Source organism: Pipistrellus kuhlii, unplaced genomic scaffold, assembly GCF_014108245.1.
Source record: "Pipistrellus kuhlii isolate mPipKuh1 unplaced genomic scaffold, mPipKuh1.p scaffold_m20_p_22, whole genome shotgun sequence".
Taxonomy (NCBI): domain Eukaryota; kingdom Metazoa; phylum Chordata; class Mammalia; order Chiroptera; family Vespertilionidae; genus Pipistrellus; species Pipistrellus kuhlii.
In genome coordinates, this window is record NW_023425521.1 from 7,066,124 (window position 1) to 7,092,789 (window position 26,666).

At 53.6% G+C, this 26,666-nt stretch overlaps 1 protein-coding gene across 3 annotated transcripts in view; it reads left to right on the top strand.

The window, feature by feature from the left end:
• The window catches only part of PRKCA (protein kinase C alpha), a 249,063-nt gene that overhangs the window by 205,541 nt on the left and 16,856 nt on the right, over positions 1–26,666 (top strand). For all 3 annotated transcript variants that reach the window (XM_036451538.2, XM_036451541.2, XM_036451543.2), the window contains 9 exons: positions 2,618–2,774; positions 3,597–3,731; positions 3,949–4,045; positions 15,322–15,456; positions 16,203–16,376; positions 18,849–18,940; positions 21,759–21,821; positions 23,071–23,209; positions 25,928–26,008. In XM_036451538.2, coding sequence (XP_036307431.1) covers positions 2,618–2,774; positions 3,597–3,731; positions 3,949–4,045; positions 15,322–15,456; positions 16,203–16,376; positions 18,849–18,940; positions 21,759–21,821; positions 23,071–23,209; positions 25,928–26,008 — 1,073 coding nt within the window. The remainder of the gene's footprint in view (positions 1–2,617; positions 2,775–3,596; positions 3,732–3,948; positions 4,046–15,321; positions 15,457–16,202; positions 16,377–18,848; positions 18,941–21,758; positions 21,822–23,070; positions 23,210–25,927; positions 26,009–26,666) is intronic.

Sequence of the window (26,666 nt, forward strand, 5' to 3'; positions counted from 1 at the left end):
GGGATGCAGTCCTCACTGTCAAGTGGCTGTCAATCTGTAGAGCACCCCATGGTGCTCATGGGCCGAAACACCCCACACCCTTACTGCCTCAGAATTAGCATCTCCTGCCCCTCCCAGTCACTTCCCTGCTGGGCAGGGCCCTCAGTGGGCTATGACTGCTGGTCGTGCTTGAGACAGTACTGAACTGACATTAAAAAGCATTAAGTGACATGGTGAGAAAACTATTCCCTTTTCAATCATCTTTCAATCCAGCAAAACGACTCCACCTGGGGCTGGAATCGTCTTAACCCTCGAAGCCCCGGTAAGCTCCCCCTTTTGTAACCAAGAGCAGGTCTCGGGCAGCTGTGCCCGCTGGAAACGAGGAACACAGTTGTGTTTTCCTGGTATTTATTTGTTTTTCTGGTAACTGTATTGATGGCAGGCAGTTTCAGTGTCCCACCTACCACAGTGATCAGTTCTGAGTGCTGCCTCTTTAACTCCTGAGTGTTAAAAAGTGAGTAGATTTTTTTTTTTTTTTAACGTGAATAAGGGTCTGAGTCCTCAAGTGGTGCCAGCGATGCCAGTTCAGGAACCACGCTTAGAAATGCTCAGTTGGGAAGCCAACTAGATGCTCGTGCCTGGGCCTCAGCCCAGACCAGTTAAGTCAGACTCTCCGGTGGGGTGGGCATCACTCTTCGCTCAAACATCCCAGCTGTTTCCGCACGCAGTGAGGTGGAGACCCAGTGCTGGCATCTGTTGGGGAGGGGAGTGCAGCATCCTTACACCCCTGACTGCATTGCCCCTTCTTTCTCTCCCCTGTCCCTAGCCCTTCTGACCATCCACTTCCACGCTTGTGTTGCACCTCTCTCTCTCTCTCTCTCTCTCTCTCTCTCTCTCTCTCTTACTCTCTCTCTCTCTCTCTCTCTCTTTCCCTCCTTCCCTCCCTCCCTCCAATCCTTCTTCTCTCCCTATTTCCCTCTCTCCCCCCGCCGTCTCTCTCTCCCTCCCTCCCCCTCTTTCTCTCCCTCCCTCCCTCTTTTCCTCTCTTTCCCCCCTCTCTTTTCCTCTTTCTCTCCCCCCTTTCCTTCTCCCCCCTCTCTCCCCCTCTCTCTCTTTTTCCCTCTCTCTCCCTCCCCTCCCTCAGTTCCCCTCTTGCAGCTTCCCCACACCTGCTCCTATGGGAACACCCTCGGACACCACTGCTTAAGACGGTGCTGGCACCGTGCAGTCGCCACCACGTTGGGCGATTTCCCCATCGCACCGCTCTTCACGGGTTGGCTTGCCAGTGTGTGCGCTGCCAGTCCTATTGCGTCCCTTCAGGCTGTGTCCTGTGCCAGGAACGTGGATTCACACCCGGTGATCGCATCATCGCTGATTGTCATTGTCATTGGGCTCTCGCTGTGCACCTGTCGCTGTCCTAAGCTCGTTGTATGTGGGAGCTGCATCATCACCGGGAGGGACAGTCTTCCCGGTGAAGACACTCGAGGGGCAAGGAGGCTCACGCCTCACCCAGATCACACACCCAGAAGGGCAGAGCCGAATCCAAGCACAGGCTGCCTGCCTGGCCCGCTTGTTCTGGGCAGGGGGGACCCAGGTCAGTCGCTGCCCATTCGAATGCAGGTGTTCGGCGTGCTGACTGTGCGATGGGAAATGGGGGTTTGGGCATCGACTTCAGTGACATTGGGGATTGATAGCTTAATTACACGTTCTGCTTACGTGATAACGTCTCCACAGGAAGCCCGCAGCTTTAGGAGTAAACGCTATTGGTGTTTTAATTCGTCACCGTTCAGAGAGATGGGCCTGCAAGGCCCGTGTCCCAATGAGCTGATGGCAGAGCCGCAGCCACAGCCATTCAGCGAGGAGAAGGGCTGTTGGTTCCGATGAGATCTTGTCTGGAATGCAGCTCAGGGCTCCCTCGGCATTCAGGCTTCTGCTTTTTAAAAAGGCTCTGCTCCTCATTCCAATGCCAAATTGGAGGGAGAGATCACAAGCTGTGGTTACCTAGTCAAGAATCACTCCGTACATGTTCAGCTTAAGTGATAGTGTCTCCATAGGAAGCCCACAGCTTTAGGAGCAAACGCTCCCGACAAGGCATGGCTCATCTCTGTGCCTCATCGGGAGCTTCCTCTTGACGCTCCAGTGTTTAACCTTTTGTGGTCCAGGGGCCACTGTTCCAGGAGACTGGCCCTCCTGTGTGGCCTTAGAAGTCTCCTGCCAAAGTTCTGGGGTTCTCGGGCAGCCCGAGGCGGCCAGGCGCCCTGGAGACCACCCACCTCGTTGGCGAGGTCGAAGTTGTGGGTCGTGGGAAGGAGTCCAAAACACATTGCCTGGGCAGCGTGGGCACTCACAGCGTGAATCTCTTTTCCCTCCTCCATTTCCCAAACCACCAACTGTGTAGAGCACATAGCACCTCATGTCATTTCATCCTCCCAACAAGGCTGAGCCCCTGGAAATACGCCCGTCCGTTTTCCTAGATGAGGAGAGAGTTTCCGTGCCAGGTTCCGTGGTGAAGGAGGCAGGATTGGAAAGCAGGGCCGCCAAGCGCATGCTATCCTGTCCATTGCCTGCTGGATAGGGGCCAGACCTCCCCCCTCCCCATTATTTTTTGTAATATTTCATCTTCCTTCTCCCTTCACAGTACAAGATGCGAAAAACCTAATCCCCATGGACCCAAATGGGCTTTCAGACCCATACGTGAAGCTCAAACTCATTCCCGATCCCAAGAATGAAAGCAAACAGAAAACCAAGACCATCCGCTCCACACTGAACCCCCAGTGGAACGAGTCCTTCACGTTGTAAGTGTGTCTTCTCTCCTTGACCAAGCGCCCTCCCTGCTCACCACAGCACCCCTCGCCTTGTGGCTGGAGACCCTGAGGGGCTTGTTATGGCTGTCGCTCAACATGGCTTCATTCCGAAGGCTTCTCAGGCTGGCGGGGGAGGGGGGAGACACACCAGGTCACTCATGTCTGATGGTCAGTAACTTGGTTTACCAAGAGTTTCATGATGCTGGCCCCAAATTATCATCAATATCTACTCTGCACAAAAATGCTCTTACATTACCGATGATATAAAAGCGTGTGAGGGGCAAAGTGTGATGTAAGACAAGCGATCCTCTTTGGGGACTTGAGCACAGGGAGCCATTTACCTGGGTCAGCTCTCATTTGTGTAGAATAGAGGCCGGCAAGCTGTGCTCTGTCAAGGACTGGATTATGAGTCATTTTAACCTGACGGGCATACAGCCTCTGTTACCAGCACACAGTTTTGCTGTTCTAGAGTCAAAGCAGCCATAGCCAATATGTAAAAAGAAAACAAACAAACAAACAAACAAAAAAACGGTGATGGCTGTGTTCCAATAAAACTTTATTTACAAAAACAAGCCGTGGGCCGGATTTGTCCTGTGCTAACCCCTGGTCTAGAGCATTGGTTGCCAGGAGGCTGGTTCTCTTTTGGCAGTGGGGAGTCACAGGAAGGGAATCGAATATACTTTTTATTAATCTCAAGCTCAGATCTCAGGAAACCACCATCAAGGTAATCGTGTGTGTGTGTGTGTGTGTGTGTGTGTGTGTGTGTGGTGTGTGTGTGTGTGTGTGTGTGTGTGTGTGTGTGTTCATTTGTAGCAAATTGAAACCTTCGGACAAAGACCGGCGGCTGTCCATAGAGATCTGGGACTGGGACCGGACGACCAGGAACGACTTCATGGGGTCCCTTTCCTTCGGCGTTTCGGAGCTGATGAAGATGCCGGCCAGTGGATGGTAAGGAAGCCCGGGCGAGGACGTGTGTGCCCACCCAGGGCCGGGCGCTCAGAGCCTTGGAGCACTCAGAGATCTGGAAACAGCGGGTTCCAGTCTGGAAGGACCAGGGGCTGTGTGGTGGCCTGGCTGTCCTCTCCCCATGGGGTCCTGCCAGAGGGCAAGGGAGCGGGGTTGCTGAGCCGGGGCCCTGACTCTGCCCCTCTGCCGTCTCTGAAAGGTACAAGCTGCTGAACCAGGAAGAAGGGGAGTACTACAACGTGCCCATTCCCGAAGGGGACGAGGAGGGGAACGCGGAGCTCAGGCAGAAGTTCGAGGTGAGGACCCCCACGGCCGCCGGAGCCCCTTTCCCGGAGAAAGCTTCTCCTCAGGCCGGGCCGGGCTCGTGTGGTCACATCCCACGGCGGGACGGCCAAGAGCCGCCTAAACGCTCTTTACGTAAGTGCCGCTCTTTCTCTCTGCTGGAGACCAGGAATATTCCTGGTCCACGTTGCCTTCGCCAGGGGTTGGCATTCTGTGTCTGTTAGCGAATAGAGAACAGAAACCAAGCATCCTGGGAAGCCAAGCATTCTGTGTCTGACCTCTGCATAAGAAACCGGTCCGCACGTCCTGGGGCGCGGGGCAGGGCTCCCGTTAGGAGGAGCTGTGTTCCTCCAGAGGGCAGGGGGTCCCCGTGGCCTTCATTTGGGAGTGTGTTTGGGGGCGATTGCTTCGCCAGCATCTCCCTGTTTGCTCTAGGTCTGTGGGAAAGGCCCCCAGCTCGCTCTCTCCTCCCCACTGGGCATCAGTGTTGGCCTCCGGATATTTACTAGTAGAGGGACACAGGGGTGAGCGTTAGGGTTGGGGTAGCTTCAAGCAGAAGGATCAGGCACAGCCCTTTTCCTGTTTGCTTTTTTTCTTCCCTTGTCTGATTATCGACTGCCTCCTCCACCCCAAGCTGAGGACAGGAGCCCCGTCCCCAATGCCACACGGCCCGTCTGAGGCAGGACCCTGCTGGAGAGAGTTGGGGGACACCGGGTGCCAGCATCTCTCAGATGCCCCAGTCAGGGAGGGACCAGAGGAGCCAAAACAGCCTCATGGGCTGTCCTGCCGCCTAGAGCGGTCATTAGCAGTCACAGGGCGGGGACCGCTGAGGGGAACAGCCTCGGGCATCACGAGGGGCACACTGGGGGCGGCTGAGGCCTCGCTTTGTGGGCGGAGAAACGTTCACCCGCTTCCAGTGCCTCGTTCCGGGACTTCCTGGTGAGTGGCCTTCCTGTTTTTCTGGGCAGGGAGACCCGCTTTTTATAAAGGTCAGAGTTCCAGGCTCAAAAAAAGAAACAGACCAGAGGGCCCTCGGCCAAAAGCGCAGCATTCCGCTTCTCCCCGGAGGCTGGTTAGCGGCCGGGGGTGTGTGTCCTGCCGGTGGCCGTCCTCCCTCCCGGGAGAGCCGTGGCCTTTGCGGTGGAGCACCGGCCGCGGGCGCTTCCCCGCAGACGGGAAAGGTTACGTCCGCCGAGCTGCATGCTGGTGCGCTGGTGCGCCGGTGCGAACTCGCATCCCGCTTTTCCTCCGATCGCCGTTCAGCGTGTGCTTCCGAGAATCCGCAGGAGTTCTGTCAGCTTGTTTGTGTAGAGCATTTGTAAACCACACAGCCAGAGACCGGCAGGAAGCCCCGAGGTGATGGTGCCAAAGACACCGAGGATGTTACGACACCTGCCGTCCTGCATTTGAGTGGAATGTCCAGGTCGGATTTGAGGCAGGGCTTTGCTCCCACAGCGGCTTTCTGTGGGGGTTTGTAAACGTGACCATGGTGACGTTTCCCCAGGAACAAACTGTTGAAAAGCTGGGGGACAGCCAGCCCTCCCGAACCGGGTGCCATCAGGCATCAAGATACACTTTGGGGGACTGCCTTTATGCCGTGCCCTCCCGCTCAGGCCCCAGTCACAATCGGATCGCTTCCCACTGTCTCCAGCCTCCCCTTGCTGCTCCCTTCTCTCCTTGGACCCCCCACTCACTCTCTTATAGATGCTTTCCCAGCCTCTGGTGACAGTTCCATTCAGCTGAGCGCCATGGGTTTTCACTTACAAGTCGGGGGTGAGTCGGATTGGATGAAACGCTGCATGACGGCTGGTGGTTCTAGGGGCAGGTCTCACTCACCGAACGGCATCCCTCCTCGAGGGCAGCGATCCTCAACCTTTCCATCGCAGGGCACCCATGCCCCAGTGACTGAAGTTCTGCGGCACACCACAAAACATGTTCTATCTTTTGCCGATCTGACCCAAAAACAATAGGCCTAACTATTTCACATCGAACAGCTACTGTGTTGGCTGTTGTCATGGGTTTTGTTTGTTTGTTTGTCTTGACAGTCAAAGGGGAGAGAGGTCCTGGCCAGGAAGTACATGTTTAAAATGGCACACCAGCTGAAAATCACTACTCCGGGCTACGCTTATTCTTTCCCTGACCAGCACTGTTTTTCTAGAAGGAGTTCCCGACATGCGGTTTTCAAATCCTTCCGCAGAAATCTGAGGTCATTCCGTCTGATGAAAGAACGAATAATAATAAAACACCCGAGCAGTCATAACTCTGCCACTGTGCTTGCATTCATCTGATAAGAACATGGAAAACATTTCAAATTTATTGTTGATTTTAAAAAAAAATCCTGGCCAACAGGATGATCAATGAGTGGAGCTCGTAGGAGCCAAGGAAATTCCCGGGATGCCTGGCAATGACCTTACTCTGTAAGGCTTCATCCCACGGGAGCCATTTGTCCACCCAGAAGACAAACCGACCAGGACCTGGACCGCAGTCTCCAAGGCAGTGCTCAGCGGGCCTTCACCTGTTCCATGTTCAACTTCAAATGAAGCTCAAGAGGTCCCTGAGTCAAAAACATACAATACACATCTGTTCTTCGTTCAGTAATGTTCCAGAAGCCAGAAGCGAATGGAAGCAGTCAGTCCCTCCTGTCTGCCGGGTTCCTGTGGGCCCTGCTTCAAATCCTTTTGGAAATGAGGCAGGAAGCTGATGGAGGCATGAGCGTGAGGCCCCCCTGTGCCTGTCAGCAGTTCTCTGGCCCGCCTGTCGCTGGTGAGGACATCAGGGGCCTGGGCTTCCTCCAGCTTCCAGGCCTCCACTGCCTGCAGGGAGTTTCCTGTGAGCGTCAGAGAGGAAGGCCTGCCTTCCCTGTGAGGTGGCCGCAGGATGGTGTGGCCCTTGCTCAGCAAGCCTCTGTAAAAAGTCAGTAATAAATACTTTGGGCTTTTGCAGGCCTAAGGTTCCAAGTAGTACTTGCAAAGTAGGGGTTTCTGTGGCAGCTCCCAGCTCTGCCTTTGTAGCACAAAAGCAACCACAGGCAACATGTAAGCAAACGGACAAGGCCGGGTGCCAATAAAACTTTATTTACAAAAGCAGGCAGGCGGCAGACCAGAGTGGCCAGTGGGCTAGTTTAGCAGCCCCTGGTGCAGCCCTGGACTCTAGTCAAATCCTGGCTCCTGCCCTATGCATGGCCTCACTGTAAATGGGAATAGCGAGCAACACTGTCTTAATAGTCTTATATTGTTTGGTTTGTGATTTTTTTTTTTTTGTTGTTGTTGTGGTTGTTAATCCTCACAGGAAGATATTTTTCCCGTTGATTTTTAGAGGGAATGGAAGCGGAGGGAGGGAGGAGGAAGAGAAGGAAAGAGGAACATCTCTGTGAGAGAGATACATCTCACATCTGTTGCTTGCCTCCCTCACACACCCAACTAGGGCCGGAGGTCAAACCTGCAGCTCAGGAATGTGCCCTTGCCCAGGAATCGAACCCAAGAACTCTTTGGTGCGCTGCCCAACGCTCTAACCACTGAGCACACTGGCCAGGGCAGTAGTAGTGTTTTAAAGTTTAAATTAGTCAACAGAAAAGTCCTAAAAGCAAACTTACATACAATTGTTAGCTCTTACCATCATCATCAGAATGTTTCACTGCAGAAACTGGGTTAAAGAGGGTGGAGTTTTTATGTGTGTGTGTGTCTTTTTTTAATTCTGAAGCTTCCTTAAAAACATTTTTTTATTTTTAAAGTATGCTCTAAGAAACGGGCATGCTCTCTGTCCTGAAGTCGGGCCATTTTATGAAATAGAGGCATATTAGAACATCACCACCATTTAGGACATTGTTTCTGTGGGAAAATAGATCCCCATGTAAATTTAGATGGATTTCTGGAACACGATGTGTCTGTGAATTGGGAACTTTGTGTATCTGGCCATGGGTCAGCTGCTCTGGACAGAACAGGGTTCCGGTGGTTGTCAGGGGAGTAGATAGTCTCCCACCGAAACATCGTCCACACTGGCCTCCACGCAGTGCTTTGGGGTCCTCATTAGAGACCCAAAAGTGAGCACATCTGAAGGGTTTGGCATAAACCACATGAGAGAGGGCACAGCGTAGGGGCAGCGGCAGCCTTAGTTAACCACAGAAATGGCAGCTATCGATACTTTGCTGCTGATTGTGTTCGCAGGAAAGCTCCGTATCTCCGTGGTTTCCATGTTGCTCTTTTACAAAATCTGGGATCTGGACCATTCGCCTCTTGAGCTCTGCCTAGAGGGTGGTGTGTGACATACGCATCCCAGGTAGAAGGGAAGGGAGAGGTCCCGGCTCTACGGGAAAATCACCCTCCCAGGAGGTGGGCCTGCAGGCTGTCTGAGGTCACATACGCGTCTCCTTTTATGTACGTATGCCATGGAGATGTTTTGAGATTGACCCTATTACTGATGAACAAACGAATAGGGTCCCATTCCTATTCCAGTTAAAACATTTAAATTAACATAGAGGAGACTCTGTGGCTAGGTGGTGTGTGGAAAGAGCCAGCAGGCATCTTTCTGTTTATGGTTATTGAAACACTGGGTTTTCCAAAAGCATCCATTGTCTTTGAAGACTTTATCTAATCAGAATGTTTAAATGGGAGGTCAGGGAGAGGAGAAAGTAGCTTATTGGAGACCTTCAGATAAATTGTAGGTATTTGTTGATTTGATCAGGCCTGCTGTTACTGTTGCTATGGAAACTGAGTACTTGCCAATGACCTTTTGAACACTAAACAGAAAGCCTATGGATTCTGCCCTTTTTTTTTTTTTTCCTGCAGTCACTCAATAGTTTATTTATTGTACTTTGTAAACTGTGTGATGTTAAGGGCAGAGAGAGGTGGATCTATAAAATGCATAGCAGTTGAAAGATTTTATATATTTTTCTGTAATAAATGCACCCACTTCTTTTTTATTATTGGTTCTGAGAGAGAAACATTGATGTGAGAGTGAAACATTGATGGCTGCCTCCTGTGTGCCCTCTACTGGGGACCCAGCATGCAACCTGAGCATGAGTCCGGACCAGGAATCTAACCGTTGACCTTGCCATTGAGCACGGGTCAACGCCCAACCAACTGAGCCACATCAGCCAGGGCCAAAGAGGGATATTTTAACCTTGGCTCTTCTGTTGGAAGCAAAACTTTAAACTGAAATAGGACCAGCTTCTCTGTCCAGGTCCTAGTAACTCCAGCTCCCCGGTCTCCAATGCAGCTCGCTGCGGAGAGTACTCCTGGCCTGGTGGGCGTGGATGGCATCACAAGGACTGGACCACAGAGGCCTCCGAGAACTCAGACCGACGCTCCCAACGTGAGCCCAGGCCATGCCGAGCACCTCTCAGGGCCTCAGCCAGTCCAGAGCCCTCTGTACCGGGAGGATTCAAGCGCAGATTGGGCATTTCTGTCAGAAAGGTGCTGGAGGGAGGCCAGATGGCATTCCCCTAAGGTTCTTTCCAACAGCAAGATGCCAGCAAAGGATGTTTTCCTTGCTATTGTTAGTTCCCTTTAATCTAGACATGGATTAAGATATCTCGCCTAAAATAGAGCTTTGGGGTTGGAATAAATTGGCCTATTTTGAGAAAAATTATAAATAGATTTGTGATTATGGACTTAAAGGACCACAGTGATACGACGTAATGGGAGACCCTCTATCCGCACCTGCTCAAAGGGACATAGAATTCACAGCATGACCCGCGTCCTCTCTTAGTCGGCAGAGCCTTCCGCGTGCAAGGCGTCACTGGTTTGTCTCCGATCTTCGCTCTGACTGGGCTCGGGGGGGTTGTGGCCCTTTCAGGCTGTGGAATTTGGGTTCATAAAATCAGCCCCTCTCTCTCCGAGTTTTCCCCCAGAAAATGAACTTGCAGGATATTAATCCCATGGCTGCTCATATGGACTTCTCAGTTAGGATGCCTTCAGCTCACTTTTTTCTCATTGGTCCTTGAGGAAGTGGCGTTACCCAGTTAGGAGGGTCACTGTAGACAGACGCTGAAAGGTAGAAAGAAGTAAATCGGGAAAGCAAAACCTGGTTACCTGGCGTTGGCCCACCAGCTGCCTCGGTTTCTGTTTCGCCATAAGCTTGGGTACTTTGAGATACTGCAGAGCCTTCTACATCATCAAGAAAAGACTAATTTTGTTACAGATAGTTTTCGTGGTCAGTGGGCTTGGTTTTGTTCTCATTTATGGAGTAATGGCCGTCTGTGTATAAAGTGATCAGGTGACTCCGATGCTTGATTAACCAAATACCTCATTACTCCATCGCATGGATTGGCCAGAAGCAGAAGGAGCAGACCTGGGTGAGGAGAAGCTGTGTGCGCCCATGAGCGCCATAAGGGAGAATGGAGAAGGGGCACGGCTCCCTGTGTTTGATACCCACCCTTCCTCCCGTCCAGGACTCAGTCACTGTTGCTCCCCGGGGACCGTTTCTCTCTGGTGTCCATTGGAAAAGAAACGGCTTCCTGACTCTTGCCAATGGTGTGGGCGGGCAGCCAGATTGGCACAAAACGGATGGCTTTGGGGAGGTGAGGGGGAGGGGAAAGCAACCATGGTTTTCTTTCTTCCTTCCTTCCTTCCTTCCTTCCTTCCTTCCTTCCTTCCTTCCTTCCTTCCTTCCTTCTGTCCTTCCTTCCTTCTTTCTTTCTTTCTTTCTTTCCTCTTTTTTATTTTTTAAGTATTGAGCATGAAACCTGGGACCGTGCCCCGACCAGGAATGAACCGGCAGCCTTCTGGTGCACACAACAAAGCCCAACCAGCTGAGCACACAGGCCGGGGCATGGCCTCGTGTCTTATTAGGGGTTCCTTCTGTGCCCCAATTCCCCCAGGCCCTAGCAGGGTGTAATTAAATTATTTTAAATTTCATTAGCTTTTCCTCTGCCTGTTGGCATCCTCCCCCATCCACTTCCAAGGCTGGGAACATCCTGTCCCCTGCCCTCCACCCCACCCCTTCCCCACCCCACAGCTCCTCCTAAAGATCCCCTGTGCCCCGGAGACCGGCCCTCACAGCCAACACTGGGGCTCTGGCCAGGCCGCATCACCTGAGGGCAGGAGGGAGCCTCCCTCCCAGTCTCATCTGTGCAAGGTCTGCCTACTGCCCACCCGCTTCCCGGAGGAGCAAGCTCTCTCCTGACGCCCAGCCTGGCAGCAGCTCCTGAGCTCCGGCTACGCCCCTGTCTCTGCAGGAGGGAGAAGCTCCCACAGGGGAGGCAGGGAGCTGTCGTCCATTTTACAGATGAGGAAACTGAGGCCTCCGCCAAGTCAACAGCACCATAGCTGGAGTTCCGGCCACTTCTGGTGGACTGCGACTTCAGCAGTAGATTCCCCTTCCCGCCCCGCCAGCGTCCCCCGTCACCCCACTGCCACAGGAACCCCCAAACAGCCCGAGCCGTGCAGCTGCCGCCAGCCTGGAAGCAGGTGTCCCATTGAGCTATAATTAGGCTCCTCATTTTAAAAAACTGGTGTGGCTTCAAAACACTCAGTGAAGATGGGATGAAATCAACAATTATGTAAATTTTGATTATGCTAAATGTAATTGCCATGGCCCCGCTTTCACAGCGCTTGCGGCCATCAATTAGTGACATTTATTTAAAAAAAAACACACACACAAAAAAAACACCTCACTGAGTGATGGAGCGGACGGATGAAGTGTGTGGGGGGAAGGATCATCTTTCTCTGTGGGCACCTCTTCGGTGAGGTGCCCAGCCCTGCCCAGCCCTCCAGCAGCGGCGGCAGATGAGTAAGAAGTATCTGGAGCCGCCCCCAGGGACCTGGGCTTTATTGCTAAGTTAGGGCTTTTTTCTTTCTTTCTTTTTAATTCAGGAGATGCCATTCCGTGGTCATTTAGCTCCTATTGAATTTCCCCGGTGGTGGCTTTTTTATTGGATTCTGTCCTCCTATGACGGCCATCATTTCTCATTACTTCTCAGATTGCTCTGTGGTTCTGCCTTTAAGATATATGACTCCCGCAGGCCCCTCCAGCACACTCCTCACCCTTCTCTCCTCCCCCGAGACCTCGAAGCCTCCCTTCTCCTCTTCTTGTACCCCTGACCTGCACAGCTGGGGCCCGATCCAGCGTTAGACTCCGAAGACAGAGATGTGTCTGGTTGGGTTTTTTTTTTTAATAAAGCACCTAGCGATCCTAAAACGCATCCATGGCATCAGACCACACCCATGGGCTTCCAGCAAAGGCCCCAGCTGTCGTGTGAGAGATTGGAGCCGTCTCTGTGAAGGGGTCGCTGGGAAGACGGAAGCTCTGCATGCTGTGTGCCGTTTTGCGGCATTTGTGGGAACTTGACCTCTGAGGGCCAGACTGGTCAGCCTTGCTGAGCGATCCCACTCAAAATGCAGTCTGTGCAGCAGACACCACAAGAGGGCAGTAAAGGTTTGCAAGTCGAAGATCCTGTGAAAACCTGCACACAGGGTAGAGGTGAACTTAGGTCTGCATCTCGTTACTTTGGATGGATGTGAAGGTGGGATTACCCCGGGGCCCCCAATTGCCCTGTGGTTCTGGGGTGCTGAAAAGGCAAGCCGTCCAGGGTTCCCATAGCCTGTGGGAGCCCCTAGGTCTGGTGGCTCCCACAGGCTATCCCGGCACATTTCCTATCCACTCTGCGTCCGTTGCTCGAACTGCCTGCTTCGGAGTAGCGCTGTCGGCAGTCAGGAGGACAGTTTGCTTGGATGCGTCCGTGCGCGTCTGACCCTGCCATGGCCAGCTCACCAGGCAGAGCAGCGTCGGTTCCAGCGGGAGCATTTCTTGCAGGGAAAGGGCTTAGGGTCCAGCACCAAGGAAGTGTCAAGAACACGCTGACGGTAACATGCTCCCTCGGGCCTTTCTAAGGCGGCCACCAGACGCCTGGGCACTCAGCTCCCTGGTAGGGGACAGATGGTCTTTGGGCAGATGGGAAAACTTGGAAGTAGGGTGTTTCTGGTGTCCGTATCCTCATGGGAGTCTGGACTCTTAGCTAAGGTGACCAGACATCCCGCTTTTGGCAGGACAATTCCGATTTTTAACAATTTGTCCCTCATCCCACAGCGTTTTAAAACAGTCCTGATTTTTGAAACCCGGGACAAATTGTTAAAAATCGGGACGTCTTACTCTTAGACGCTGGACATAACTAAGGGCAGCAGCTTCCCAGGACCCGTGTAGCAGGTGACACAGGCCGTACTGCGTCCGCCTGTTAATGACAATCCGCCAGCCCAGCCCAGGGCATGTCAGCGTTCATCCGACAGCTCTGTGAGTGACGGGAACACGAGGCCGGAGGAAATAACACGGTTGGGTGGCTAAGGTGCATCACCCTCGATCCAAGAGGCCCAGGCACTCCGATTTCCACCCCCTTCCTTCTCCGAGGGTGGCTCAGTTGCCATGACAACACCGGCCCACTGGCCTCCTGTGCATTTGTCTCCACGGTGGTAACAGTAGATGGGTCCATAAAACTCTTTCTCATTAAGAGGACGACTTCATATGGTTTCCCTTCCGTTTCTGCTCCGCTGGTTAAGCAGGCAAGCTTTTTCCAGGACCTGTCAGCCAGCCCCGCCTCATGGAGCAGACGGGGTCGTAATTTAATTCAAGTGCATTTTGGGTTCTTAATTGGGGCTGTTCTGATAAGTTAGCAATGGAATACAGGTGTTTTACTTAAATCTAATTGCAAATAAGGATGTATACATTGGAGAACCGGCATGATCTAGGGCCGGGGCAGGCCAATTAGGAGTCATCCGAGCAAGTCCTAGCTGCGGCCTGTGTGTGTGGTTTAAGGTCTCACTGGAGCATAGACACGCTCCTGCACTCATCCATTCGCGCAGGACAACGGAGACAGTACTTGGTTTGCAAACCCCCCCAAATTTATTATCTGTCCTTTCCTATTTACCTACCTTCTATCCAGGAGAAGGAGCACTGAATGAAAAGAGCCACGTTCTGGCCCTAACCGGTTTGGTTCAGCGGTAGAGCGTCGGCCTGCGGACTGAAGGGTCCCAGGTTCAATTCTGGCCAAGGGCATGTTCCTTGGTTGTGGGCACATTCCCAGTAGGGGGTGTGCAGGAGGCAGCCGATCGATGTTTCTCTCTTGTCGATGTTTCTAGCTCTCTATCCCTCTCCCTTCCTCTCTGTAAAAAATCAATAAAATATATTTTTGAAAAAAAGAAAGAGCCAAGTTCTGGATTCAGAGCCCAGGGGGAAGGACTGGTTTTGATACATCACTTAACCCCCTCCCCTCTCCCAACCTCAGTCTCCTCCTCTGTAAAGTGGGCAGCCTCACTTAGCTCATCTCCAACTTCCTCTCAGATACTAAAAGCTCCCTCGCCCTGTGCTACGGGTTCTTAGCCCCAGGGCACGGCCCTCCCCCCCGCAGGGAGATGCAGGTCCTGTTTCAAGGACAGATATAGAAGACATCGATTCTGGTCTCCTCCCCCAACACAGCCATGCCCTGTGCAGGGGCAGGTGGTGGAGCTAGTTCTCTAGGCCTCAGTGTCTCCACCTGCACCAAAGTCAGTTCCGACCTTTCCAGTACTGGTCACCTGTGAACCCCATTCCAGGAGGAAACATATTAAAGCATGCTTTCAGGCCACCAGATTTGATCTCTGTATAGATCAGTTTTTTATAAAATATTTGTTTATTGATTTCAGAGAGGGAGGGAGAGGAAGAAAGAGAGAGAGAAACATCATTGATGAGAGAGTCATCGATTGGCGCGCGCGCGCACACACACACACACACACACACACCAACCAGGGATCAAGCCTGCAACCGGAACATGTAACCATGTAGCTGGGAATCGAACAGTGACCTCTTGGTTTATGGGTGGGTGCTCAGTCGCGGAGCACACCCGCCGGGTGTTACTGTGCCTTTTAAAGGAGCACTGCATCGTCCCCACAGCTTGCCACGGAGGTTCCTCTCCGGGGGACATGGTCCCCCTTTGGCAGGGCTACGGTTTCCTTCTGTTGGAAAACCTACCAGTGAGGAAAACATCAGCACAGGGTGTATTTCTCTCCTCTCATGTGAGCTATGCAGATTCCCCCACTTCTGTCCCGGGATGAGACCCAGCCGGCCCTGGGCAGAGCCCCCGACTTGGTTCTTGGTTAACGAGAGTGTCTCCTCATAGGTCAGGGCAGTTTCTGGGCACTTGGCAAGGGCTGCCCTTCGGGTGAGTCCAGCCACTGAGTGCGAATAGGTATGTCTCCTCAGCCTCCTCCCCTCCCTCCTCCCCCTCCCCCTCCCAGGGGCATCAAGCTTGGCTACAGTGTTTTCTGGCTGTCTTTTCTGGGGGAAGGAATGTCTGACTGTGTGTCCCTGTCTGCCTGTTGTTCAGAAAGCCAAGCTCGGCCCCGCTGGGAACAGAGCGTACGGCCCCTCGCCGGACAGGAGACTTTCCAACAACCTGGACCGCGTGAAGCTCACCGACTTCAACTTCCTCATGGTGCTGGGAAAGGGCAGTTTTGGGAAGGTAAGAAGGGGGGCCCGCCCGTGCCACGCAGCCGGGCCTTCGCTCCGCGTGCCGGGTCAGCTGGTACTCCTGGCATTTCCGGAGCAGCCTTGCAGGTTCCCCGCTGCCTGCGCCTGCGTCTCAGGTGCTTCCCACCTCATTTCGTTACCAACAACTGCATCTGAATGGTGTTGGCCGAGTGGATAACTTTCACGCCTGGAAATGACACGTTGACTTGTAGAGAGTGAGTGGAATTACCGCGAGATTCTGAGCTGGGCGTCTTCCGCCCAGGTGTCTGCATTTAGCTTTTGTGGCCCCAGATCTCACCCTAAGTGTAGGACCTCATTGCCGTCCTGCCTGCTTCTCTGTCTTGGCTCCAGGCTCATGAGAAGCTTCTGGAAGTCAGGCACTGTTTTGCCCTCAGGATGCTCCTGGGACATGGCACAGTCCCACCCCAGCGCTGATGATGCTGCCGCCTATTCCTATGAGCAGCCACAACAGCGCCATCGTGTGGTGACAGCCTGCACAGTGTGCAAGTCTCGCCGTCTTAAAAAAAAAACACAACAGCGTGCAGTGCGGGAGGGATTTATTGGCAGCGACCTGCGATGTTTCATAGTTTGCACATCAAGTGGAACTTTAGGAACACTTTCACGTCCCACGTGCCCACAGCTGCACGCCCTGCCTCACTGACCCGGCTGCCCGCTGCGCTCCCCCCCGCACCTGAGGAAGGCCCAGCCGGTCTCAGGTGGCCCCTCCTCTGCTCCCAGGTGATGCTGGCCGACAGGAAGGGCACGGAAGAGCTCTACGCCATCAAGATCCTGAAGAAGGACGTGGTGATCCAGGACGACGACGTGGAGTGCACCATGGTGGAAAAGCGCGTGCTGGCCCTGCTGGACAAGCCCCCGTTCCTGACGCAGCTGCACTCCTGCTTCCAGACCGTGGTAAGGGCCCAGCACACCGCGCCCTCAGGCCGCCCCGGCCCCGGCACTGCCCTGCTCCCGCTCCTGCCGCTTTTACAGAGAAGGTTGGAGGCACTGCCCTGCTCCCGCTCCTGCCGCTTTTACAGAGAAGGTTGGAGGCTGCTCAGCCCTGAACCTCCCCCGCCCAGCAGAGGGGGCTTTTGCAGAAAAGGTTGGAGCCCACTCAGCCCTGAGCCCTCCCCGCTCGGCAGAGGGGACCGGGGACCGCCTCTCCGCCCAACGCCCCTGCCAATTCGGAGCGTCCCCTCCTGGTGGTGTGCCCTACTTAGAGACTTGGCATCCATTCCATTGAATTCAGCAAACGTTTGCATCCAAGGTTTTTTGTTTTTTTTTTCCCCTGCAGGGCAGTGGCTGGAACTTAGAGACGGAACCACAATAACATAGCGCAGGGTGCTGGCTCGGTAACAGGCCAGCTAGCCAGCTGCCAGGCGCTGCCCGGGGCCTGGAGGAGGCTCGGTTTTGTGAAACAGTGTGTTCCTTTTGGGTGTGTACAGCAGGGGTGGGCAATCAGGCCTGCGCTGTTCAGCCCGTGAGCTCTAAGGAAGGCTTAAGGAGCAATAAGGGTTCCATTTCGGGGCCGGGAGAGGTAGGTGGAGTCCAGGTGTCAGCACCATGAGACGCTTTCTCGGCGCACCACCAGGCCCAGGCGGTCACTGTCGTCCGTGGCCGCCTTCCTGCTATGAAGGCAGAGTTGGGTCGAGGCAAGACACGCACACAGCCTACAATATGGACTGTCTGGCCCTTTAAGGAGAACGTTTACTGAGCCCTGGCCTGTGGTGGAAGTAGGCAGAGGACAGAGACCATTCTGGAGCACTAATCACCCAGTGGCGGGGCCGGGGCCCTGGCGCGGTGCTCGCACTTGGCCTGCAAGAAATAGGAACTCGGCTGATACCGCTTTGGTTCAGAGGATAGAGTGTAGGCCTGCGGACTGAAAGGTCCCGGGTTCAATTCCGGTCAAGGGCATGTACCTTGGTTGCGGGCACATCCCCAGTAGAGGTGGTGCAGGAGGCAGCTGATTAATGATTCTCTCTCATTGATGTTTCTGACACTCTATCCCTCTGTAAAAAATCAATAAAATATATTTTTTTTAAAAGAAAGAAAGAAAAAGAAATAGGAACTCAGCGGTGGCACCCATTGGCATCATCCCCACCGCCCAGCTGCTCTGCTTATAAGACGGGGCTCAGTAATCAGTGGCTGTCACACTGCAGCATGGTGGTTACTGTTCCCTTCCTCCCTCGGCCAGAAATGGACTTTCTGTTTTCTGTCCGCCTTTAAAACTCTGTGGGGGGGGGGGGGGGGCCTTAAAGCTCTAGGATTTTAGACTCTTGGGGGGGCGCCCCCTTAAAGCTCTTGGGTTTTAGACTCTCATAATGGCAGTGCAGCCGCACAATATCAGACGCAGGGTGCAGAGCCAGGCGCAGCCATCATGTGCCAGCCCCGCGCCGGGGCCCGGGCCGGGCAGCTCCCCGCCCCCAACAGCCTCTGAGTAGCACTGAGCAGAGAGAGAGACAATGTGCGAGGAAGGGAGAGCCACGTCTTGAATCCCAGCCCGATCCCGTCACCCTGGTTACGCCGATTAAGCTCCAGAACGCTGCAAAGCAGAGAAATAAAGATGAAATTAGAGTTGGTAACGGCGAGGCTGGAGAAGGAAGCTCCCAGCGCCGTCTCCCGCCTCGCAGCAGCAGCTGCCTCATTTCTCCTTCCCTGGGCGGCACTTGAAGGTTTCACAACCTCTGAGACGGCCATGTTTTCTAGAAGAGAGAGCAGAGGTCAGCTGCCACCCGGGTGTGCTGTCCCTGCTACCCCCGCCCCGTCCCCTCTCTGTCCCAGCCCACCGCCCTCAGACACACGCACGTTTATTTGGTTCTGTGATGTGAGCCCTTCCCGGGGCCAGCGCTTAGCACACCAGTCACAGAGGCCATCAGAGCCACCCGGATGGGCACATCACGGATGCAAAGGAGCTCTGGATTCGCCTCCGCTGGCGGCCCCTCCCCCACAGCGAGTGTGGTTGAGCATTGACAGTGCATACCCCTGTCTCACGGGGTTTGTTCTCGGAAGCACCCGGTTTATCCTGAGACCTATTGTATTACCGCATTGCTCCCGCACGCCTCTTCGACAGTGCAAAGCGGAAACACTGGTTGAAACTAAGTAATTGGCCCCCTCACTTAGGACGGTATTCCGAGTGTAGGAGCCAAGGGTAGGCCATTTGAGGCCATGACTGTCACGGGGAGCATGCATGACCAGAGGGGCCGTGACTTCTGGGTTAGGGACTGACCGCCTCCCCAGGGCCCTCGCGCAGTAGGTCCCGGCGGGAAAAGACGGGTCGCAGGGCCGCCCTGAGCAGACCCGTCAGCGAGGCCCACAGCCCCGCCCGGTCAGGGAAGGTGAGGGGCACCCTCCCCCCTCAGCTCACCTGTCGCCCTTGGCCCTCAGGACCGGCTGTACTTCGTCATGGAATACGTCAACGGCGGCGACCTCATGTACCACATTCAGCAAGTAGGGAAGTTTAAGGAGCCACAGGCAGTGTGAGTACCTTGTTTAAGTGCCTTCATTTAGACACACAGCGGCCCCCGCTGGGAACTCCTGGCTGGGTGAGAGATGCAGGTGGGCTCTGCCCAGTTTGGGGGGGCCGTCAGTTCGGGGGGGCGGGCAGGTTTATTGGTGGGGTCCATTTCTGTGTGTCCTAAGGAGAGGTTTACGTACTTCTTGTACACCTGGGTGCTGGCGTGTCCACCCTGGTTGGTTGGCACAGCCCCTCGGCTGCTGGGCTCATGGTTATGCACACCCACCACGCCCCAGGCAGCGGGACGGTGGAGGACCGAGCAGCCCCGGCCCCTGGGAGCTCACCCTCTGGCCCGGAGTGGGAGGACTCACTCGACAATTGTAAGAGTTGCTATAACATTAAAGGTGGCACAGGACACCATGCAGCCCCCCAAAAAGTGGAGAGTGAGGGAAGAGCATCCTGGGGGCTGCCTGTCCCAGAGGCTCAGGATGTGGAGGGGCAGTGGGTGGATACTCCGGGTGACACGTCCAGTGGGTGCCTGGCCAGGGAATGGGAAGGTAGGTCTGGCCAAGAGCAGAGGGGAGACGGGGGTGCGGTGTGGCTGGTGAAATCTGTGAAGAGCAGGGAGAACAACGCGGGGGGACTCGTGTCTTCTGGAGGGAGAGAGCCAGACATGGCGACTATGGGGGTGAGCAGGGAGAAGCCTCTTTGTGTGACGCCCCATTTTAGGGGGGGGGGCAGGGCAGCCAGCCAGGAGGAGGGGTTTGGGGGAGAATCAGGAGCTCCGTTTGGGAGGTTTCACTGGGATGCGCCTTGGATGCCGGGATGAGCCTCAGCCACACAGGAGACAGACCTGGCTCCGGGGAGAGACGGAGAGCCTTCCGTCCAGAGGGCGGGCGTGGGTGCCTGAGAAATCACCCCCTTTCTCGGAGCCAGGAGGTCCCGGGCAACACATGGGAGCAAAGCTGGACACACGGGGCTTCTTTCCCCTCTGCTGCGAGGTGCCATGTGTCCCAAGGGACACGTGTCTGTGGGATTCTGGCCGACGTTCAGAGCAGAACTGAGTCGGAGATGCTGCCTGTGTGCGGGGTCTGCCCTGGGCCAGGTGGCCAGGCCGCGGGGGAAGTCCGCTAGCGAGCGTGGGAAACGTGCAGGCGGGTTTCCTGCCCTTCAGTTTTCAGAAACGCCTGCCCTCATCCCCTGGCTCGTGTTGCCCGTCAAAAAGCCTTAGCGTGCCCGGATTTGTCGAGGGAAGCCGGGCTGAAGAGCATGGAGCAGAATGGCCACCCTGTGTTACAAAGTGACATAAAGGGCCAGACCCCTTTCGTTGTATTTGTGTTGCCAGGAAGGTTTTATGTTTAAAAAGATAGAAAGCATGAAAAATATTGTCCAAGCCGCCTATAATCCGTCTCCTATTTCTCTCCGATCTCTCCCTGCTCCCACCTGCCCTCAGAGGTGCTCGCCTCCCCAACACACATGCACACACACACACGCACACACACACACACCCCGGGGAAGGGTTTGGTCCTTATGGTCGGGGTTCAGGCTCACGCAGACATCTGTGCTCACCTGGGCCTCCTGGTACAGAATGCACAGGCAGTGTGCTGAGGCTCCTCAGACTCCAGATTCCCAAATACGACACCAATTTAGCAAACGTCTCCCAGCGTTTATCCTGAGTGTCAGACACGAACCTGCGAGCGGTCTTGACGTGACGGCAGTCACTGCTTTCTATCCTGAGTCACTGAGGAGGGTAAACTCGGGCGTGAGTCACGGCGTGTGTCCCATTCATCCCTGCGCTCGGGGCAGAGGTGGGTGAGGAACCCGCTCAGGAGCTCGTCCCACACCACGCTTTGTCTTCCAGGAATGACGGTGTGTTTAACGCTAGTGCATTCTGTCCAAGAGGAGGAACGTGGAAATCAGCCCTGCCATAGTCCTGGCATAGAGCCACTCTTAAAAAAATAAAATAAATAAAATAAATAAAATATAAAAAAAATAAAAAATAATAAAAAATAAAAAATAAACAATAAATTAAAAAAAATATATATATATATATATATATATATATATATATATTTTTTTTTTTTTTTTTTTTTTCAGAGAAAGGAAGGGAGAGGGAAAGAGAGAACCATCAATGATGAGGGAGAATCATGGATCAGCTGCCTCCTACACGCCCCCTACTGGGGATCAAGCCCACAACCCAGGCATGTGCCCTGAATGGCATCGAAACCCTGGCCTTCCTGGTTCATGGATTGCCTCTCAACCACTAAGTCATACCATCTGGGCTAACAGCCACTCTTTACAAGATTGTATTAGGGCCCCAGCCGGTGTGGCTCAGTGGTTAAGTGTCGACCCGTGAACCAGGAGGTCAGGGTTCAATTCCCGGGCAGGGCACATGCCCGGGTTGCTAACTCGATCTTCAGAGTAGGCTGTGCAGGAAGCAGCCGATCCATGATTCTCTCTCATTGTTGATGTTTCTATCTCTCCCTCCCTCTCAGAAATTCAAGTACATTTTTTTTTAAATGTTTTTGGACAACGATTGTATTAGGAAATTCTCCTGTAAGTTACCTGTCCACTTGCCCCAGACGAGACGTGCTTGTTTCTGGGCGGGAGCTAAGCCCCTCTTGTTGTTTTAGTAGCTGTATGGTTTGTAGGGGAAGTTGATCGATGCGTGGCAGAGGAAAGGGTGGGGGCGGGAAGAGCGAGCAGGGGGAGTGGGGGGGGGGGTGCTAACCTCTGACAGCCGGGTTGTGCATCCTCACTTTCCCGGCGTCGGAACGGGGCAGGATGGGGACCGAGCCTCTGGGAGTCGAGAGGAGCCTGACCAGCTCTCTCTCTTGCAGATTCTATGCAGCAGAGATTTCCATCGGGCTCTTCTTCCTTCATAAAAGAGGCATCATTTACAGGTGCGTGGCAGAACTCACACCCTCCGGGCAGTCGAGCATTTGGCTGGACCCTGGGTCTCCGTGGGCGAGTAATTCTGGGAGGGGACTATAACCCCCGAGGCAACAGACACCTGCTGGGACCCTCCAGGCGATCGGAGCCACCTTCTGATCTCGGGACCTCACATATCCATCTCCTTTCTGCTTCCCACAAAAAAATAAAAAATAAAAAACACATGCTTTTCTCTCCACCAGCCACTCCCACCTGCCTCTGCCTTGGATGCGGGAGGGAGGTCAGGGAGCAGTAGAAACAGGGTTTCTGTAAGATGCTCAGCTGGATGAGGACATGGGGAAGAGGGGGAGAGGGGCCAGGGAAACGGTCCTTAATTAAATCCTTCTGGTCGTCAGCTGTCAGGAAGGCCTGGTGCCAACTGGAGAAGAAGGTCTCCCAGCACTGAGTGGAGAGAGAGAGGAAGGACCTGTGGCCCTAGGCCAGCGGTTCTCAACCTTCCTAACGCCGCAGCCCTTTAACACAGTTCCTCATGTTGTGGTGACCCCCAACCATAACATAGTTTTTGTTGCTACTTCATAACTGTCATTTTGCTACTGCTATGAATCATAATGTAAATATCTGTATTTTCCGATGGTATCAGGTGACCCACAGATTGAGTGCCGCTACTGTAGAGCCTAAGACCATTGGAAAACACAGACATTTACATTACGATTCATAACAATAGCACAATGACAGTTATGAAGTAGCAACAAAAACTATGTTATGGTTGGGGGTCACCACAACATGAGGAACTGTGTTCAAGGGCCGGGGCATTAGGAAGGTTGAGAACCACTGCCCTGAGCAGAAGAGGGACCTGTGTGGGACCCGTGGGGTGGCTCTGTACCTGTGGTCTGCACACCTGGTTTGGGGTCAGGCCCCTCGGTGTGGGAGGCACCTAAATCGGACGGCTGGCTGGTCCCACGTCTGCTAACTCGGAATCTCTGGTGATCCCCTTGGGCAGCCATGGTTGGGGACTCGCTAATTCGGCCATTCAGTCATTCACCCGACACCCATCCACTGAGAACCTCCTGTGTCCCGGGCACTGTGTTAGGCTCCGGAGGTGAAAAAATAGCATTTCCTGGTCCCAGCTCCCCGGGTACTTGTAGTTCACGCCCCGCTGAGGCGGCAGCTCGTCAGACGTGTGCCTCACCAGCTGCTGAGCGAACCGCGCTCCCTCCGCACGCCGCTGGCAGGCGCTGACGCTGTGCCGCTTCCCCGCAGGGACCTGAAGTTAGACAATGTCATGCTGGACTCGGAGGGGCACATCAAGATCGCCGACTTCGGGATGTGCAAGGAGCACATGATGGATGGCGTCACGACCAGAACCTTCTGTGGGACCCCAGATTACATCGCCCCAGAGGTAGGGGATCCCCCCCCCCCAATTCTCCTTGTTGCCTAGACCAGAGCCTTCAAACTGCAGCCGCTGCTCCCTCCTGGGCTGCGCAGCCCTTCTCCAGTCACTGAGTGGGCCTGTGGGGGCAGAACGCGCTGAACAGCAAAACGGGAGACAGAAATACGCACGCCCGTGCCACCTCCACAGTGCACGCCTCGCTTTCTGGATCTTTGCTCTCCCGTGAGCACACATAAGCCAGCTGCACGGTAAAATGGTCCCAACAGCTGGAGAAGCTGGGCAGGGAAGGAGGGCTCTGGCTTGTCAGAAGGTTCTTCGGGGGAAAACTGCATCAGAAGGAGGTTCCAGTCATGGCTTTTTCGGGAAATCAGAGTGATTGGCGCTGAAAGGTCACACTGGCGTTGACCGCGGTGTTTATTCTGTGTGGTTCTGAGCAAAGTGGTTCTGAGGCACTTACCTAGGTTGTGGGAGGCAACTAATTGATGTTTCTCTTGCACATTGATGTTTCTCTCTCTCTCTCTCTCCCTCCCTCCCTCCCTCCCTCCCTCCCTCCCTCCCTCCCTCCCTCCCACTCTCTCTACTTCCCTTCTTTCCTCCTTCTCTTCCCTCTAAAACCAATAAACATATCCTCAGGTGAAGGTTTAAAAAAAAATCTAAAACACTGTTAAAAATAGGTCACAGGGACTGCTTTTAATATATCAATAGTTATATGAACAGATTTCATTCATGTACTTTTCAAATATAGATGCTAAAGTGAAATAATGATTTCAAAACTCCTTAATCCTCAAAGCCCTTTGATGAATATTTTATTGGTCCCAGTAGGAGTGATTACATATCTTCGAAAGCTTCAAATCATATTTTTAAGACAAATCTGTCGCTATTCTGAGCACCACCTGTTAGCTGATGGGCTTCTGGCAAGTCTCCCAAACGCTTGCTCCTCTGTTTTCTCGCCTCTAAAATGGGAACAACGATCATTTCTGTCCCATCGGGTTATATAAAATGTGTTTGAGCATCGGGCGGATGGCAGGTGCTCGGCAGGCGTACTTTTCTGTGCTTCTACTTGGTCAGGGGTCTCCTGTCTGGGCCCTGGAGGGACATTATTTCAGGTCACTGGGTAATACATTAGAGACTCACTTTGGTTGGGTTTTTTAGTGCTTCTGTATGTGTCTTTTCCAAGTTTTCAGAAAAGAACAAATGCCCTTTTAAAAGCAATGACGACCTCCTTGTGGGCCCCTTTGTGGGTCGTGTTCTTGTCGGGGAAATGGGCCACAGAGCCACCGAATCCAAACCCGGGCCCTCTCGTCGTCGCCTGCGCTGAAGTGAGCCACGGGCGTGCCTCGCATCCCACCGGGAGACATGGCAGCGCTGCCTTAAAGCAACGGGGCTGGGCAGACAGGCAGGGAGCGTGTCTACGTCCCCGGTCACTTAATTAGACATAGTGTGCCAATAAAAAAGTACGTGGGCCGGCAGGCATAGCTCGGTGGTTGAGCATCGACCTGTGAACCAGGAGGTCACGGTTCAATCCCTGGTCAGGGCACATGCCAGGATTGCGGGCTCCATCCCCAGTATGGGGGCACGCAGGAGGCAGCCGATCAATGATTCTCTGTGATCATTGATGCTTCTGTCTCTTTCTTCCTCTCGCTTCCTCTCTGAAATCAATAAAAATATATTTTTTTAAAATACCTTGGGCCCTAGCTGGTTTGACTCAGTGGATAGAGTGTCAGGGGCACGTGCCCAGGTTGCTTGCTTGGTCCCTAGTAAAGGGCGTGCAGGGAGCAGCCAACCAATGATTCTCTTTTATCATTGATGTTTCTCTTTCTCCTCCCTCTCCCTTCCTCTCTGAAATAAATAAAAATATATTTAAAAACACCCTGGAACATTTCTAAGTCAAATTCGCATGCTAAGTGGCAGGACGGTCCTGCCGAGGGCCTGTTAGTGTGTCTTCACCGGGAATCCCCAGCGTGATGATGGGCCTGGGGGTTGTGTGTTAGGTGCGCAGCCTGCCTGCGAGGCAGCGAAGCCAGTGTTAGGACACCAATCACCACACCATCCATCCTGCCTAACAGGTCAGCTATCACCTCTTAGCGTCACCTGCTAGCAGGACCACATTTAACTGTTCCCACTTCCTTTTTTACAGTTGGCTGGTTAGAATTAAGCTCGGACAAGGTCCGCATATTACATGTTATGTCTCTTTTAAAGCATTTTGAAACTCGTGTCATTCAGCAGCTCTCATTGTACCTCTGTGAGCAACACAAAACTAGAAATTTTACTTTCGTCATTCCTCCTTCCCTTTTTCTTTTTTATGCTGATGATTATCATCATCTTCTTCTTTATTACTCTTAATGAAATATTGTTACTTCGTTTGGTTATCTTATTGATGAGACTCAAGCTTTGAATGACCTCTGCTTTTTCCAAAAATTAAACCCACTTCAGTGCCTAGACACGTTCCCCTAATGAGGATAGTTAAATCGACCTCAGACGGCGCTGTGGCGTCTTGGGGGGATTCGGGAGACGAGTTCCAGTCGGGATTGAGACGGTGAATGGAGGGGTGACAGTTCTTGGCGTGCCCAATTGGAGGGGCGTTCTTCCCTTGGTGTAGGAATCAAAGATGAGTTATCACCCCCTCGTTTGCAAACCGTGAGAATGCCCACGTGCCTGACTTACCTGTCCTAACGCGGGCTTTTTGACTTGACACTGAATGTAACCGATGTGTTTGTTTTCTCACAGATAATCGCTTATCAGCCGTACGGGAAGTCTGTGGACTGGTGGGCCTATGGCGTCCTGTTATATGAAATGCTGGCTGGGCAGGTAACGTTTCCCTGTGTTTTCATGCTTGTTTATCGCCATCCAATGCCAACACTTTTGCTCCGCGGGGGCCGAGATAGCAGGACCCGGCAGTGCGGCAGGACATGACTGGGCTGGCTCCCTGGCCTGGGTGAAATTGTATTCAGTGTGTACAGAAATTCTCTTCCGATCACAAAACCCAAATTGAAGGCCGCTTCCTGGAGAAGAGACAGGGTACGGCCGTCGCCTTACGCACAAAAGCCCCCTGCGTGCTGGTGACAACATAGCCCCTGAGTTTTGGTGGCTCGACGCTGGGGTAGGTCCCCGCGAGCTCATCTGCAGAAACCACTGGTGCTGCTGTGCGTACCCGCTGTCCCTGAAGCATGTAATGGCTCCATGCGTCTCCGCTCATCTCACCATTGGCAGCTCATTATAATGCCTGCGAAAGTCCAATGAGGCTGGACGTCCAGCTAAGAAAAGGCACATGTGGTCCCCCGTGGGAATGCACATCGAGCTGATAATCGCGTGTGTCTTAAGGAGGCAAGTCGCTTATCTCTGGACAACCAGCTAGGAGGAGGTGGAGCTGGAATTCTGGTTTATGTCTGCCTGGCTCCAAAGCCAGGGCCTCCCACAGAGCCTCCCTCTCTACACAGGGGCTGCAAACGGGAGGTGTCGGGTGGAG